The sequence below is a fragment of the Thunnus thynnus genome, chromosome 5 (assembly GCF_963924715.1).
Source record: "Thunnus thynnus chromosome 5, fThuThy2.1, whole genome shotgun sequence".
In the NCBI taxonomy this organism is placed as follows: Eukaryota; Metazoa; Chordata; class Actinopteri; order Scombriformes; family Scombridae; genus Thunnus; species Thunnus thynnus.
The window spans coordinates 29,399,367-29,416,188 of NC_089521.1; the positions used below are offsets into that span (position 1 = coordinate 29,399,367).

The following is a 16,822-nucleotide window of genomic DNA, read 5'->3' on the forward strand; positions in this document are numbered from 1 at the left end:
GCCTGTGTCTCTGTCAGAATACTGGGCACTGCACGTAATAGACTTCATGTAGACAAGCGAAACCTAAAGATGATCGCAGAGAAAGTCTCAGGTCTAAACTGTCATAGATAGTACTGTATGTTCCAATATTGTTCAAAAATGCATTTTTGAAAGAGAAGAATTCACTAAAAGCTTTAAAAACAACAATACTTTTCAACACCACTGATTTCAGATATTCAAACTAAAAAGTACTGTTGCTGTGGACTATATGAACACCAATGAGGTATACATTTTCTAACACAGACTCAGCTCTAAACTGCCATAGAGAATATGGCACAGGGAATATGTCACTGTTAACAGTATTCTTCCAAAATGCATCTTTGAATGAATAAAATGATCTTGCAGTTCAACACAACAAACAATACTTTACCACACCAAAGAATTCCAGCTATTGATGCTGAAAGGTACTGTTGCTCTGAACTATATGAACACCAATGTGGTATACATTGTTTTTCAAACACAGATTCAATTTTGCACAATATACTCTCGTCTCCTATAAGAAAAAAATTCCCAACATATAGTCCCAAATACACATGAAACAAGAAGAGTTACCAGATGAACTGTTTCCTAAAGGTTACAAAGGCTAAAATGTAACGTGTGGACAGAAATGTCACAACCACTGCAGTTTTTTCTGCCAATAAAGTTTTCACATACTGAAGCATCGCTTTTCCAGAAAACTGTCTTCCGCATCATAACTGGGCACAGGTCCAGCCAACTAAACTGGCATGGTTTTGAGTTTATTTAAAAAAAAAGATATTGATTGGGAATCATATCTGCTGGGTTATTGTGGTGAGATTGTTCTAATCTGCCCTGTAATGATCTCTCCACTTTCTGTTACCACACAGAAACATAGACAGAGTCAATCACACTAATCAAACAAGGCACAAAACCAAGGATGGACATGGTACAATGTAAGACCACAAACATGATAGAAATACTCAAACTAGATACAGAAACAGATGTTTGTGTCCTGCCACTTTGTCACTGTCAAGTATTTGCAGCAGGGGAGCTTGATGGGAAAGATCACAACTAGTGTGTCCTGTTAACACTCTTATCTCTTAAATGATTGTCATTAGTAATCTTGATATTTATCGTCATACCTCTGATCTACTTTACTTTGTGTTTTGGGCAAGACTAAGTGGAAGTCAACCCCTGCTTAGATGTTTTTAAACCTGTTGCCTTTTTCAGATCTGATAAGACCTGGTATCAGTGAGACAGGGAGCACATAAAGCTCCTAACTTATCATATCTGAGAACGCATAACGGAAAGGAGGCAGAAAGGGGCCCATTGATGTAGTATCTGAAAGAGCCTGAGGGCTTCTGCAATTGCTGGAGCTGGATACATGTGGATTTTATAACCTCACTGTCAACTGTTTGGATTTGCCTACAAGTAAATAATTCCCTGCCCTTCACTGGATCTTTGCATACCGGAGAAAAACAACTGTAAAACTCACCACATTTCTTCTAAAAAACAGCTTTTTTTTTTGAAAGTTACACCATTGTGCTACAGCTCAGTATGTGAAGGAGATGACAGTGCACTTCCTTTGACAGTGTATTATGGCGCAACTTTAAGGCAAAATTGATATTTAGGTCTGCATGGCATTTCCATGTGGCGAGCTTTGTGGATTGTGAATATAACTAAGGTGCTGTCTGTAAATGTCATAAACAGTGGTATCATCCTTCAGAATTCTATTAGCATTTAATTCTTGGTAAATGCACTAACTAGGTTTGTCAGATTGTCTATAATGGTTTTTATTGTGTAGGGTTTTATCATGCAAATACAACACTGATACCGGACAAAGGCAAGTCAGGGATCAGATTAAGACTGTGAACAGTCTAAGCTGGAGGGTTTGATTTGTGAGTATATTTTGTTTTTGAACGAACAGTCAAGAATTGATAGTTTATTACATTTTAAATATATATTTTTTTAAATTGTATAGCATTCGTATATTCAATCTTACCTTATGAGTTCTTCCTATTATCTTTTACAAAAAAGTTTCTTCTTTTTTTTAATTTTATTTTATTATTATTATTATTATTATTTTTTTTTACAAATTTAGCAATTTAGTTTCTTTTCCTTTCGTTGAGGAATGACTGTCAATGATCTCTCCTGTAACAGTTCCTGCCTTGCAAGCATAAAGGTGAGATAAGTAAAAAATAAAGGCAATGTTTAACTAATAATTACTATGGGAGGCCGATCGTTGTCTTACATGGGTCTGTCACTGACATACCTATTGTAAAATTCCTGGATCCACAGAAGTCATCCCTGATACTTGTTAACAGAATGTCATTGCAGTTTTAATGGTCTACATGTAAGTTAGTCAAAGCAGCTTTGTATAAATGTCTTTTTTCTCCATGTAATCCATTCACACAACCTAATCATCCCCGTCATATATACCAAATACAACAATATCAGATGAGGAAATGTCACTTGTTCAGGAATGTGTTTTTGGGTTTATGATGTGTTAGTATACTGATTGTTCTTTAAATGTGACCCATTAGTAAATTTAATCTTAAATGATCGCTAGAAACATTTTAATTGAATCAACAGTAGCAGCTCAGTGCCGCCACCAATAAATAAATACATCATACAGCCCCTTGGGCACATGATAAACAATGTGACTACACCTTGGAACTACAATGTTTAACATTATAGTCTTTGGGAAACCCCAGACTAAGAGGACACTGTATAGCTGTTGAGAATGTGGTTAACGTGAGGGTCACCAGAGGTAGTAATTCATGCCTCAGTTCATATAAGAGATAACCAGTGTCAGTCACTCTCTGCTTTGCTGTTTGAAGATGAACTGGTGGGCCCAAAAACACAGGCAGACTGTAGCAACGTGCAAATGGGGAAGCAAAGTTTTCCCCAAAGAGTTCACGATGCAGCAGGTTCTGATGGATGATTCGCGGAAGCCAGAGAATCCAGAGGGGCTTGTGGTATGGGGGTTTCTCTCTGCTAAAATCTCAGTCTTTTTCAAAAGCATGGGGTTTTGCAGTCTTATAAGAAAGGCAAGCTTATCCATACGGTAGCAGGCGTGGTTTAACCAGAAAAATCTTGGTCATGGCAATTGTGAAGCCATTGTGAATTTGAAGAGCAGTCAAAAACAGGCCTTTCACCTCTGAGATCTCATTATGGAAGTCAGCTTCATGTTTGGTTTTCATCACCTTTGGACACCAACAGGAGAAAAGAGTAGAGCCCTGTGAGAGAAAAGTATGGGGAGAGGTTTTAGAGCTCAGTGTCAAGGCAAGAATTCAAACAAGACTCTCTTTTCTTTCAAAACCAATTTCCTGTTTGTCTGATTTAATGCAATATGAAAAATCTCACCAATTACGCTGGATAACATTGAAGGGTTGCATTACACTGTTTCAATGACGTTCAACTTGTTTCTGGAATTGGACAGAGAAAAATATTACACACTGGGTAACAACAAAAGAAAATGTAAGTAGGAATGCCTGCTTTAGGGTGGCTGAAGGAGCTCTCACATGACACATGATGACATGCAGGGGTGCATTTCTAACATTTTCTTCACCACTATATGCAAATAATATTGAGTTCAAAATGTACATTGTAGCAGCACACTCTTCACCCCAAGATACTATATTCACCAGCTTTCACATACCATAGTATTAAGCAATGACTTTAGACTTTTTAATAGTCTGTTAAAAAAACATGCTTTTCACACAAATATAAAGAATAAGACTTTAATTTCTCTTTTTTCTTATTTTATGAGAACTGACTACATTGTCCAATTCGACCATACACATTACTCAAAACCAGTGTCAATGGGTGAAATTGGCAACAACATAGCAGCTTTCACATTACAAAAACAGTACTCGACTCAAAACCACATTCATAAACAACAAAGGGCAAAATTGTCCTTATTGTCTAGTATTAAATAGCCGTTTCATACCTCTGATCCGTTATTCCCTAATTTGTTGTCACAGCCAGCGGCAAGTGACTGAAGCACAGTTTCTGAATTTACGCACATAACTTTACCATACTTCAGCGTTTACTCTTCCCTGGCCTGGTGGGTTGGTCAAATGGCTGTGATTGGCTGGATGGCCGTTCAATCAATCTAACTTGACCAATAGTTTTTCATGTATGAGGAACTCAGTTTTGTTTCGTCAGTGACTAACTCAGGACAAAGTGGGTCCCGTGGCTGCGTCGGGCCTGATGACATATCATGCGTCGCATTCAAGTCCTGGTAATTGTGCTCCGAGAAAGTCAAGCCAGGTCTAATTTCAAACTACTTAAACAACCTCAGCATGCGATTCTGCATTTTTCTTCAAGCGGTTCCATTGTGGCAGGAACTGTAAGCCACACCATCAAGAAGTCACCCGAGGTCTTTATACTTCCCACACAGCTGACTGATCATTAATGTAAACTGGATGATGTACAGATGGTCAATAAGCATGTCTTTCAACCTCTCAGAGTCAAAAGCTGTCAGTTCAGCCTGATAGAAGCAAAACGAGTGAGAAGTTGTCAAAAAGTCTACAGAAACCGGCCTATTATTCCTGTATTTTACCAGTTGAACTTATAGTGAGGTACACAGTATGTGATTACTTTTTTCTACAGCTCTGATTGATGATTTGCTGTAGATTTTTTCAACTTTCTACTTTTGCAGTTTTCATACTTCTCATGCCCAGGGCCTGCCAGGGGCCCTCAGAGGGATAGGAGGCCTATTTTCCTCAACATAGTGTGGTTATAACATAATTAACTGCTGGCCCTGGTGCAGCCCTTTGCATGGTTGGTAATTCAGCCTTTTTTATGGCCAGTTTTATACAAGGCAGCAGGCGTAACTAACCTCAGAAAATATTACCTAACCTACCATATTATCTTTTCTACTAATAGAGCTTTAGAGTTCACATAAAATTTGACCCAGGTTGTTTATGTTTATTCTATTTCTGATGGGTTGATTGTTATAGATGCGGATGTTTTTCTTCATCATCACATCTTTAATTAGCCAAATATGTGTTATCATATTATATTATATACCTAATAACAACCAGCTAAACAAATTCATCAGGCTAACATCTCTGTAACACAAAAAATGTGTAAATAAATAATACACAATTTTTCTTTATCTAAACTTTGTAGCTTTTCAAGAGCACTGAATGAAGTCAGACACATAAAGTGTGCACCAACTAATCAATTTTCAGTGTGAAAAAACAAGAAAACAAAACGCAATTTGCACATAAAAGAGGAAAATCAGCTCACTTTTCTGAGATTTCATCTAGTGGAGGTGCAGTCCCTTCTGTTCCTGTGAATAATCCACCTTCTCCAGGATTCTGTTGAAGATCATCCTCGTTTCTTCGTGATCTGACCTGTTTCAGGGTAGGAAATCATTTTTAATACCAACATTCTTAGTTCCAGCTGAAAGCGCCACAACTCAGATCAACACAGTCTGAACAGCATCTGTAGACAGTTGAAAGACTATCGCCGTCTGTCATAAATTCCACGGAGCAAAGTGCTATCCTCCAACAATAAACAAAGGAGTGCCACAGGAAGTTAAGAAGCTTAGTGCCAGAGGTCAAAGATCAGCTCACCTTCCACACAAGCAGGACTACGAGGGCTAGGAGTGGAATGAACAGCAGGGAGAGAAGGCTTCGCTCCACCACCTCAGGCAGGAGCCTTGCTGGTTTATCTGGAACAAAAAAGAGAAAAAACCCCATCATTTTCTCTCCTCTGACTCTCATTATTATTATTTAAGAGCCTCTGAAATATTGTCAACATCTGGATACTTCTGGATATACTTCTGGCTGATAATAGATCTGCAGTTGGGTAATTTACGATTACCCAAAAGTTGGGTAATTTACGATTGTTTTAACCTCATTCTTGTGTTGCTTTCATTATAAACAAGCAACTACCCTTTAATGTCTATAATTTACATTGTTATTAACCTTTCCTGAGTCTTGACCTATTGAATGATTGTGAGCTGACAGTGTACATTAAAGACAATGAGTAAAAAACATCTGCAAATGCTTCTTGCTTTTAAAAAAAAACAAAAAAAAACACCTAGTATTTTTTTAGATTATTGTTACCATCCTGCTTTTTGTGTTTACAGTCAATTATGTTCAGAGGTGCCAAGGAATCCATATAACGATGAGCTTCCCTCATCTGTTTATTATTAACATCAGATGTGACCTTTGACCTAAAGGTAGAGTCAGTGATTCTGGAGAAAGATTGTTCAATACACTTTTTTGTCAAATTTGGCAAATATATCTTCACGGTCTGCGAGCCGTCTGTTCTGTGTGTGCTGAAAAAAGTCTGGTGTTCATACACAGCCCTGGCTCTGGAAATCGGAAACAAAGTTGCTCGGACCGAGCCACATGACACTATTCCATGAACAGTCTGCATGGGACATGACAGTCTCTTGTCTCCGGCACCCGTTGAAAGGTGGGGGGAGGGCTGGCAAACTGAGGAGAGAGAGAGGCTGTGACCAATTCACATAAAAAGTGTTTTTAGAAGCGCTTTTGACATCCGTCACTCGCGTGTCTCACGGAAAAGACACGCTACCATTTTATTAAACGTATCAATCCACAATGAATCCGAAACAGTCTGACGGAGACCCCCTGCATTTATTTATATGCTGAGCCTATTTTTGTCGCGTTTAGAGAAGCTTAATCTGAGCAAGCAGCTTTTTAAATCACACAAATATCCCACTGTATATGTGTTTTGAACTTATTAACCGTATCTACATTGATTGATCAAGGCTCCCAGTTCGTCTGTGAGCTGGCCTGTTTCACTATAAGCAGATTCCCCTTACTTGCTACAGCGGGCACGGAAATAAGAACAATGAATCAATAAATACAAACACTGTTGATTTCTTCCTGTGGAGCCGACATGCAAACTATTTTGGTTCAGTAAATATCCGCTGTCAGTCAGCCTGGTGAAGACAGTTTGTCTGGCCGCTGACAGAAGGCTGCTTCCATGGACAGAGATGCTGAACACGGGTCGAGTGAGAAGTAAGGAGGCCTGTGGATGGACTGTTGTGCTTTTTCAAATGTGCATCCATGAATATGGGGGGGGGGGGCGCAGCTTCTGAAGGGACACGAAGGTAGGGAGGGATGTATTTGTTTAGGTGTTTAGTTCAAATATACACAATTTTTCTCCAGAATCAATGACTCTACATTTAATCCAAGGTATTTCAGAAACACTTCCAGAACAAAAATCTGACATTAGACATCCAGAAATAATTCACTCAGAAAATTTGTATTTTGTATCAGTTATTTTCCATTTCACATCAAACAAACTGCTGTGCTAAGCCAATAGGATTTATGTCCAGCAATGCGGGCTCACTACAATATGTTACTGATTACCATAAAATATCATGGCGTGTTTGCATTTTTTACGAACCCAAAACATTTTTGCAAGTTTGTCACATTTCATTACATTCTTACACAGTATTATTGTGTATGCTTCTATAAAGACAAGTTAAAAAATGCACACAATGTCCTCTCAGTTAAAACCACATGACTGGGATATCCAGTCACGGAAACAGAAACAGACTAACTTCAGAAAATGTAGAACTGTGCAAGGGTCTCAATAAGGCGGAAAGAGAAAAGCCTTTTCTCAGCAGACAAGATAAGACATGAGGCAGACATGATGAGGAATTTGCCCTGCAGGGCGTCATTAATCAAGTGACAGTAGCTCCAAGGAAATTGACTAACTTGCTCTAGAATGTGGCAAAATACTGTAGCGGGCAAAAGTTGCTGCTTTGACACACCAGCTGGACTGGTTTTGCAGCCAGATCACAGGAGTGACACTTATTTTTTTCAGAAATACTGACAATCACAAACTTACGTGTTTTGCAGTCTTTCAACAAATCACACTCTAAGCCTTCACTCTTGGATGTGGGTGTTCCTGGGGGGGAGAAAAAAAAGATTTTGAGTTAGTGGTTACAAGAGGAGAAAACCAAAAAATGAGGGGAGGGATAAAATGAAAAAAAAAGGGGAAAAGTGTGGAGTGTTACAGCCTGATGATGAAAACATTTCATTGTCAGGTGCTAAAAAGTTGTCTCAACGCCGCCTTTTTCAACCCCCATCCCACCCCACCCCACCCCTCCCCCACCCACCCACCCACACACACACACACACAAAAAAGCTGATCCAACCACTCTGGCAAAGAAAGGCCAAGCGCTTGGGAAGATTGGAAGATTGCTCTGTAATCAACACGTATACAATCAGGTTTCGGCCCTTTTCTTCCTTTTCACATGCGCTACCTGGGGACATCTTCCCTCAGTCCTGTGACTCAGCCATGTCTCAATGGGCCGTCTAAGCACTGAGACTGTTTGGAGTTTTTATCTCGCAAAGTTCTTGTGAAGAAATAATGGTTCCTGGATTAAAAGCTTCTCGAAACGGCCACAAGAGATCTGTCCTAAATAGAGCCTGTTCACAATAGTCCAAAGAGGGTGGCGGTGGTTTTACAAGCAGAAGTGAGCTGGAATGTTTGAATCTGAAGACTGGCTCACAAAATGTGTGTGGGAAGTGTGACCTACATCATCAACTGCTGTTAATGTGTTCTGGAGCAAAACACTTAAAACACTTTAAGTCTTGGTTAACCCAAATCGTGAAAACACATTTTCTCACTTATCACTGGCTTTATCGAATGATGCAGATAGTTTGGTTTTATTTGCTGAGGTTTTGCGATATCCACAATAAAGATTTCACATCTGCCACCTCAATATGGTGGCAGTGTATGGACATTTGATTGTGGTGCTAAAAGTGTTGAAAAATAGCTTATGGGCAGCTTAACAGCCATATTTCTTACCAGAAACAATGTCTTGGTTAATCTGGGTAATCCACAGACCTTGATGTAAACAATTTTATTTGGAACTTTTTGCCAAAGAAATAGCCTCTAAAAACCTGTTGACAGTGAGGTAATTGATACATATCCCAAAACATAAAACCAAAACTGTCTGCATGGTTAGACACAGCTAGAGGCAAGTGACTGAATATGTGATTTTATGTGACCCTGGGGAAGCTTTCCTCTCACTGCTCCACAGTACAATTGGAGTTCCTGCTCCTATGAATATGAAAAAAAACAACAAAAAAACATTGAGCAAATGTTCTCAGGATTATCTGAGGTTTAAAAAAAACCCCACAAATCACACGCAGAATGTCTGGTTGGCAGCCATTCAGGTGATCTTATCTTCATCCTGACAGAATCATGGGCCAGCTTCATACCAAACTGATCTGAACTGTGAAACTGATTGACTCACTGACATTATTACCAAACCTAACGTTGACTAAGAGTAATGCAGTTGACCTCTGTGCTGTCATGACCTCTGTATTTTAACCCGTTGCAGCTGTGATTAAGTAAGTTAAGTATTTGTGGGTTGTTTTCTGAGCAGTGAGATTATTTCTTATATGAAAGTACAGCAGTACTTTCACAAAATGGGTTCACGTGTTGAAACAATGTTGATGCACTTTATTTGCCAAATGTTGTTGTTGACCCTTCCCATGCCACATGAAGAGACAAATCCAAATTCAGTGTGAAATGTAAACAGTCTCAGAAATATCAGCTTCATCCAGAGAAAGCTGGACTGACTGTTAGATCTTGCGCCAGTCTTGCCATTTTATTGTATTATCCTTTGGCTTAAGACATCACAAGCCAGATGGGATGAACATGAGCGCGCAGTGTGGAAATCATTGTGGGGATGCAACAATTCAACATCAATGTGTGGAGGTTAACGGCTGAGATATGTCAGTTCAAAAAGCTTGTTGGAGAAATAACCACTGTGTCTTATTTTTATTCTAAGTATATGTGTGTTTTTATCTTTCTGAGTCTCAGCCGATGATGTCACTCAGAACAGAAACTTCCCATCATATTTGCTCAAAGAAAACACACTTCTTCACAGTTCGTTGTCGATTTGACATGAACTTTACCCAATGGTGAGCAAATTTACAGGGAACAAAACATAATAAAAACATAACATAAGTCGCAGGTTTTATAGTTGGAAAACTTGACATAAATACTGCAATATCGCAAGCAGCAGTGAAATATTTAGTTAATGGAGATAATCTGCAGCTGATTCAGCTGACAGCCAAGGACTGTAGTTAATAGTGGCACCAGCAACAAAAAAGGTATCAGCATGCTCTGCCAGGCTGCAGTCACCAACAGCCCTGCACTAAAATACATTACTAAAGCCATAAATGCAGCATTCATGCACTGTTGGGCTGCAACTTATCATAATTTTCATTATCAGTGGGAAAATAAGAGCCCAAGATGACTTTTTCATATTACTTGTTTTGTAACCAACATGCCAGGTTGCCAAAATACAAACTCTGTTAAAAAATAACTGCAGTAATACAAGCAGACCACATATTAATACCACATATAATAAATATTCACCTTTAGAAGATGTTTCTGTTTTTACTGTGTATGATGGCGTGGTACAGGGTGGAGGATCACAGTCATCCGAGTCTTCTCTATGCTGTGCAGCTATAAGGAACTCTTTAAGAAAGTCAAAGTATCGCGCTGTCTGCCACCTCTCTTCCCTGTAGTGGCACTCAAAATCGTACATGATCGGCTCCTGCAAATACAAAAATAAAGTTAAAAAAACACAGAAATTAATATTTGTGCTCAAGCAGTTCATATACAAATAACAATGACAATTTAAAGCCGCTACTGTAGCTTGCGTGTTGACCAGAAAGCGACAGAAGGTCACTTACACAACCCGCACAGAAAGAAATTAGCTAACATGAACACGGTATTAGGCTCAATTTAAATGAAGTGAAAGGAAAATCTGATTATCGATCTGATCAACATTTGCAATGGCTGACTCAGATAATGGCAGGCTTCATCACAGTATTCTGCACAAGTTGTAAACAAGGAAGCATCTAGAAGAGGAGGAAGTCACAAACAAATTGTTGAGAGAAAACCAAGATTGCTTCACACAGTGGACATAAAGTTTTCAGATTTGTATTCAGATAAATGACCCTCATCTTGCTGTAGGCATGCTAGCCATGTGTTCATGGAGTTAAGAATGTTGTTTTTTGTCATGCTAGCCACGAACTGTAACATTAGGCAATATAAAGATGTTAGAAGTACGACTCTGGACGGTCTGCCATCTTTTTTGTAGTTTGAACATAATTTAAATTACCCCTCACCACTGTAAAGGGTGTCAATGTTTGGATTTTGGCTTTAATTATTCAGATCAAGGCTGGAAAACTGTAAAGTTTTCAACACTCCAAAGATATATTTAGCAGCAACAATGAGCATGTTTTTAAGACCACTGTATATCAAAAGCATGTTCATTATGATGGCAGAATGAAGACACAATACACAGATCTTTTCCTTAATGGTGACGATTTTATGTTGTTGACACATTCAGTATGTCTATGGTACAACCACAATATGAACTTACCACAGACCCCATGTTGAGCCGTATTTCTTGGAGCATTTGGATAAATAAGCTAATATCTTTTCTGTTGGATGAAATATTTCCAAACTTCCAAGCTAATTCTTGTAAACTCTCCTCCAAGTAGAAGACATTTAATTTTACCCAACACATCCCACCCTAGAAGAAAAAGAGCAGACAGATATAGCATACAATGAGCGATAGCATGTACTGTATGATAGTTACATATATAGTGTGCTAATCAGATTTACAACAATGTCAACAAGAAAGCTCTCAGTACAGTGCAGATCCACAGATGACACAATATTTACACTGAACAATAGTGTGAAGTAAAGTTTGTGTCAGTATGAGTAATGCTAAGGAGATAGGTTTCTACAGAAATGAATAGCTGGAGGCGTTATAGTAGAAAATTGCTTAATAACTCAAAAAACACACAGAGCATTGTCAGATTATGATAATATGAAGATTATGAAAACAATGTAATCAAAAAATACAATCAGAAGTACAATGCATCGTACTTCTGAGAGAGAGAGAGCACATACCTACTAACAATGACCTTTTCTCTCTCTGGTGAGTTGGCACTCAGCCAGTTCTTAAATAGTCTTGTACAGACTCAGAAATAAATATAACTAACCCTAAAGATTAATGAACAACCCTTAGATAGAAACAAGGGTCACGAGTTCAACTGGTCTAGAAAAAAGATTTTTTCCCAACCATATGTGTCAGAATAACAGCACATGGATATGGACCAAAGCAGCATTGGGTGACAATGTGACATTGTTATCAAATTGAATTGAAGAACAAACAACACTATCCTCTAAAGGCCTGTCAAATCAACACACTATAGTGACATAAAAATCTACTATTAACTTAATTATCACTCCACATTATCATCCCCACATGATTTATCGAGCGAAGATACGATAATGTCTTACCTCCTCTTTTGGAATGTAATTTACAGGAATTTTGTAATCTTTAGGAATATTTTGTCTCTGTAAAAAGAAAAAATGTAATTCAGTTAAATTGCAAAAGAAAATCACATTGAAATCCTGAAAAGTAGCAATGCAATACATAAACTTCTAAAAAACAAAAAACAAAAAACCTGCAAGCACATGGATAATAGTATATATGGACAAAAAAACAACATTCATTCTTTGTCAACACAGAATAACACTTCCATTTGGTGTGTCAAACGAACAGCAAGTTTGATTTCTCTCTTTTTCATGTATTTCATTTGTACCATTAAAGGACCAGTGTGTAAGATTTAGTGGCATCTAGCAGTGAGGTTGCAGATTGCAACCTACTGAATTACTAACTGACCTAAATGCTGTTGTATTTTCATGTTTTTGTATTTATACTGAACACATTTTGGGAAGAGAATCACTTCCAGTTAAAGTAGCCACTTGTAATAAGATCCAGGTGTACTTTGTAGATTTAATGTACAGTATTATATTGTACATTAGAAATAGTGTTTTAGCCTGTGAAATAAACAGTATATTCAGGAATGATAGTTACTCATTATATAGTAAAGTGATAGTCCCGCATGAATATGATTGTTATAACCAAACTTAATATTTTTGAATTGACGTTAAATGAGAGTGTTGTTCTTACCAAAGCAGAGAGTCTAAAGATGTCATCTGTCACTGGGTTGACGTCAAATTTACTTGAATGTACCCCAAACGTGATGAACAGCAGTAAATGGACACAGACGCGTATCCAAATCTGCAGGTGAAAAGAGGCAAACAGGATGTTTTGACAATTAGTCACATCTCCAACTACACATAATGAATGATAATTAAGACGATGTGAAATTAGAATATTTTTCAATCTATGGACAACAATTAATTAGAGCTCTTCTGCACATAACAATGACACAGTAAATTATAGGGGGAAACAAATGATTGTGACACTGCAACTCACCAACAGGTTTGTAATACTCTTTGAGGTCAAAAGATATAAAGTCATCAGTGTAGTCACATTAACCTTCACAAACCATTGACCACATCAATAGACTGACATTAGACACTCAAAGCTGCTGTTTCTGTTATGCAAGTCAGCCATTAACAATGAGACGCTGTAATTTAAAGCGATATTTCAGTAGCTACAGAGATGTAGCTGATAAAAAGTATGTTGTCCACTGGCTCGTTGTTTCTGGTGAAGATACATCACAGTATTTCACAAGGAGGCACAGTGCCATAGATATCACCCCTGTATTGCTAAGAGGACACAGGTGAATGATCAGTATTGTCTTTGTTTTTGACAGACAGTTTCAGGTCCATCCTAAATTACAATGAGTCTCAAGTCTGGGCAAAAGTCTAATTGGACATGATGGAACCAATTAGAGTGTTTGAAACATGGTCTTATTTGAGCAACAAATGCCATATGCTGTTGATTAATTGTGGCTTTATTGGGTTAAGAGATTGTCACTGTTACTTAAAGAGTCCCTGTGGAGTTTTCTTGTAGACAAACAAGAGTTATGTTCATTCACTAAAACTCATTCTGTGTATCCTTGAGGTCTAACAAAAGCGTCCAATCCATTTCCATCCTTGAAAAACCTTTGCAAAGCCAATTAAAAGTATTTTAAATCCTGTAGTGCACTAGGTTGCAGTCTTCTGCTTCACTAGCTTTGTTGGCACTTTGCTGCATTTCTTGGCACATTACAGCCACTTGTAGGTTGTTGAAATATTGAGAAACCATTGGCAGGATTGTATATGGCATCACCCATGTGCTGAGTATGTGCATGTGTGTCCTCGTGTGTGAGACAAACAAAACGGGGACCCACTCATTAAAAAAACTGCTCCATAGCGCTACTCGATGTCAGAAACTCCACAGGGCAGCTTTAAATATTGATGCATTTCAGCCAGGAAATAGTAATAATGACTATTGAGATTTTTCCTGAGTTAGGGGCATTTTCAGTAGATGTTTTTAAATATGTATGCATGTTTATGTGCTCTTTAAGTGCCAAAGGAAAAAAAGCCACTATTTGAAACTTTAAACTTCTGTGCTGTTAAAGTGAACCAGTGGAAGTTCTAGATCTGCCAATAAAGAGATGATAGGCCTTTTTCACAGCAGACATTTTGGCTTGTCACAGTAGCAAAAGTAAAGGGTTACCAAATTTAGCTAACATTAATTGATATTCTTTCAACTTGTGTTTTTCTTGCTGGGACATATCAAAATGTTTTCCCTGAAAAAGGCTTATGTGGTTTTAATCAAAAATTTGGAGCTGGGTGACAAACAACCGCTTTTTCTTGACATGGGTCTGTTCAAGCTCGAAACAGATTTTTGTTGGGTTGGTAGCCTTTTCTAAATTAGCAGATGCTTATAATTTGGGGTAATTTATTCAGTTTGGGTAAGGTAGTCATGGGGTCTTTTTTGGCCAGGTATAATTGCATTTCTATGCAATTAAGGGCCACAAGGAAAGACAGATGGAGTAAATGAATGAATGAATAAAATGCTAATTAGATACTTTACATTTCAATGCAATTGCAATATATTCAGTATGACAAATGAATGAACAAAATAGTGAATGAATCAAAGACTGAATGGACTATATGAACAAGTTTCTTTTTCCATACAAATGCAATAATTTCCTCTGAACTACTGTAAATAATTAGTCTTCCACCAGGAAAATTGTTCTTGAACTAAAAAAAGGCTCCTTCCATACAGATTACGGCAGCTGCTTTAAACTGACGAGCTAGCAGCTTCCGGTTCCGTTTAATTAGTCAAGTCAATTTTTCAGACTGTCAGTGAGCTGCCCTCGGGTTGAGTCATGACGTTGGCTCTCAGACAACTTTTAGTGCTGTGAGAAAGGTAGACTTCAAATAGCGGGGTGTCAAGTTGGAATGGGTGATTTTGTTGTGACATGAAGCTAACTGATCCAAAACTCTCAGATGTCATTACATACTTTTCTGACAACTGGATTGAATTTTAAAAACAGCAATATTACCATGATCTAGATGTTAGAATTTGTATGTGCAGCATCTAGTAACCTGAAGCATTTTGTTCCAACACCAACTTGAATAGTGTAATGAAACCCTGCGTCTTGCTACAGCATTGCTGTCTATTGAATTGTCTACAACTCATCAATGGTAAAATGACTGCAATTTATACAGCACTTTTATCCAAAGCCCTTTACAATGTTCCTCTCATTCACCCATTCAGACACTGATGGCAGCGAGCTACCATGCAAGGCACTGGCCCAACCACTGGGAGCCATTTAGAATTCAGTGTCTTGCCCAAGGACACTTTGAATGTGGACCGGAGGAGCCAGAGATCAAACTGCCAACTGAGTGATTGGTGGACAACCTGCTCTACTTCCTGAGCCACAGTTGTCACCATCAAATTGATGTCTTAGTAAGGGCAGTACAAGTTTGAAACTAGAAATCTAATTCTTTCTTTTGGCTGAAAATGGTTGACAAGTGACATGAGTATTGATAGGAACAGTGAATTTCAGTTGGTATACTTCAATTTAAATCTATGCCGTCATGAGTGATTTGAAATTCAGCAATTCCACCAACTAATGACTGATAGGTAGTATTTTATAATATATGAGAGATTCCAAGAGTATCTTTAATAACAATGTTTTTTTAAATGTAACAAAATGTGGTGTGCAGTTTGAAGCATTAAAGGTACCCTGTGGAGTTTCTGACCACTAGTAGCACTGGAAAACTGCAAACTAATGTTTTTATGAGTGGGTCCCCATTTCGTTTGTATTGCACATGTGAACAAGGACAGGCATGCATGAACATGAGGGCAACCTGCCAGTTTGATTGACAAATGGTGACAGTAACGCACCACCAACCGTAGCAATGCAACCACAAAAGGAAGTTAAGAAGGAAGTAAACAAGCACTATAAACAATGCACTATTAATTAATTATTTTTTTTAGAATGAGGACATGCACTCAACATGACCTCAAGGACACACAAAATGCACCAAAATTCTTTTTGGATAGAAACACAGAATGTAAATGTAACTTTTGTTTGTTTACAATGAGGAACTCCAGAGGGTACCTTTCAGATGCCTTTAGTAAACAGGGAACTATCTGTTGCTATCGACAGTTCTTTCCCATGGTTGCATTGGAGGCCTGTGGTCTGTCTCTTTCTGTGAGTATTTTACTGCCTAATGGAGTTGCATTGGCTTACAGTACATTAACAGTTGCCATTCATGTGGCTGACATCCTACCACTTCTCTGTGCCAATCTGACCATATTAAACAATGGACCTGCAATTCTCTTAATGGGGATTAGGAGTTAAGATTTGGTTGGGAGCCCAACCAAAACAATTCAGCAACCTTGAAAGTGAACCTCCTCTTTAGTGAAAAAAAGCTTATGTTTCACAAATGGGACTCATTGAGAGGGATAAAAAAGATCATAATGAGCTGAGCCATGTCTAAGCTTCACGCACTTCAACCAGTACAAAGT

General features: G+C 38.2%; 1 protein-coding gene across 1 annotated transcript in view; it reads right to left on the reverse strand.

Annotated features, from left to right (window-relative positions):
• Positions 1-2,038: 2,038 nt before the first annotated feature.
• kitlga (kit ligand a) overlaps positions 2,039-16,822 on the reverse strand; it is a 38,634-nt gene continuing 23,850 nt past the window's right edge. Inside the window, exons 2-10 of the mRNA XM_067590617.1 lie at positions 13,013-13,123; positions 12,337-12,393; positions 11,408-11,560; positions 10,393-10,573; positions 7,843-7,902; positions 5,586-5,683; positions 5,257-5,363; positions 3,364-3,425; positions 2,039-3,236 (exon numbers count right to left, since the gene is read on the reverse strand). Of these exons, the coding sequence (XP_067446718.1) occupies positions 3,395-3,425; positions 5,257-5,363; positions 5,586-5,683; positions 7,843-7,902; positions 10,393-10,573; positions 11,408-11,560; positions 12,337-12,393; positions 13,013-13,123 (798 nt within the window). The 3' untranslated portion in view covers positions 2,039-3,236; positions 3,364-3,394. The remainder of the gene's footprint in view (positions 3,237-3,363; positions 3,426-5,256; positions 5,364-5,585; positions 5,684-7,842; positions 7,903-10,392; positions 10,574-11,407; positions 11,561-12,336; positions 12,394-13,012; positions 13,124-16,822) is intronic.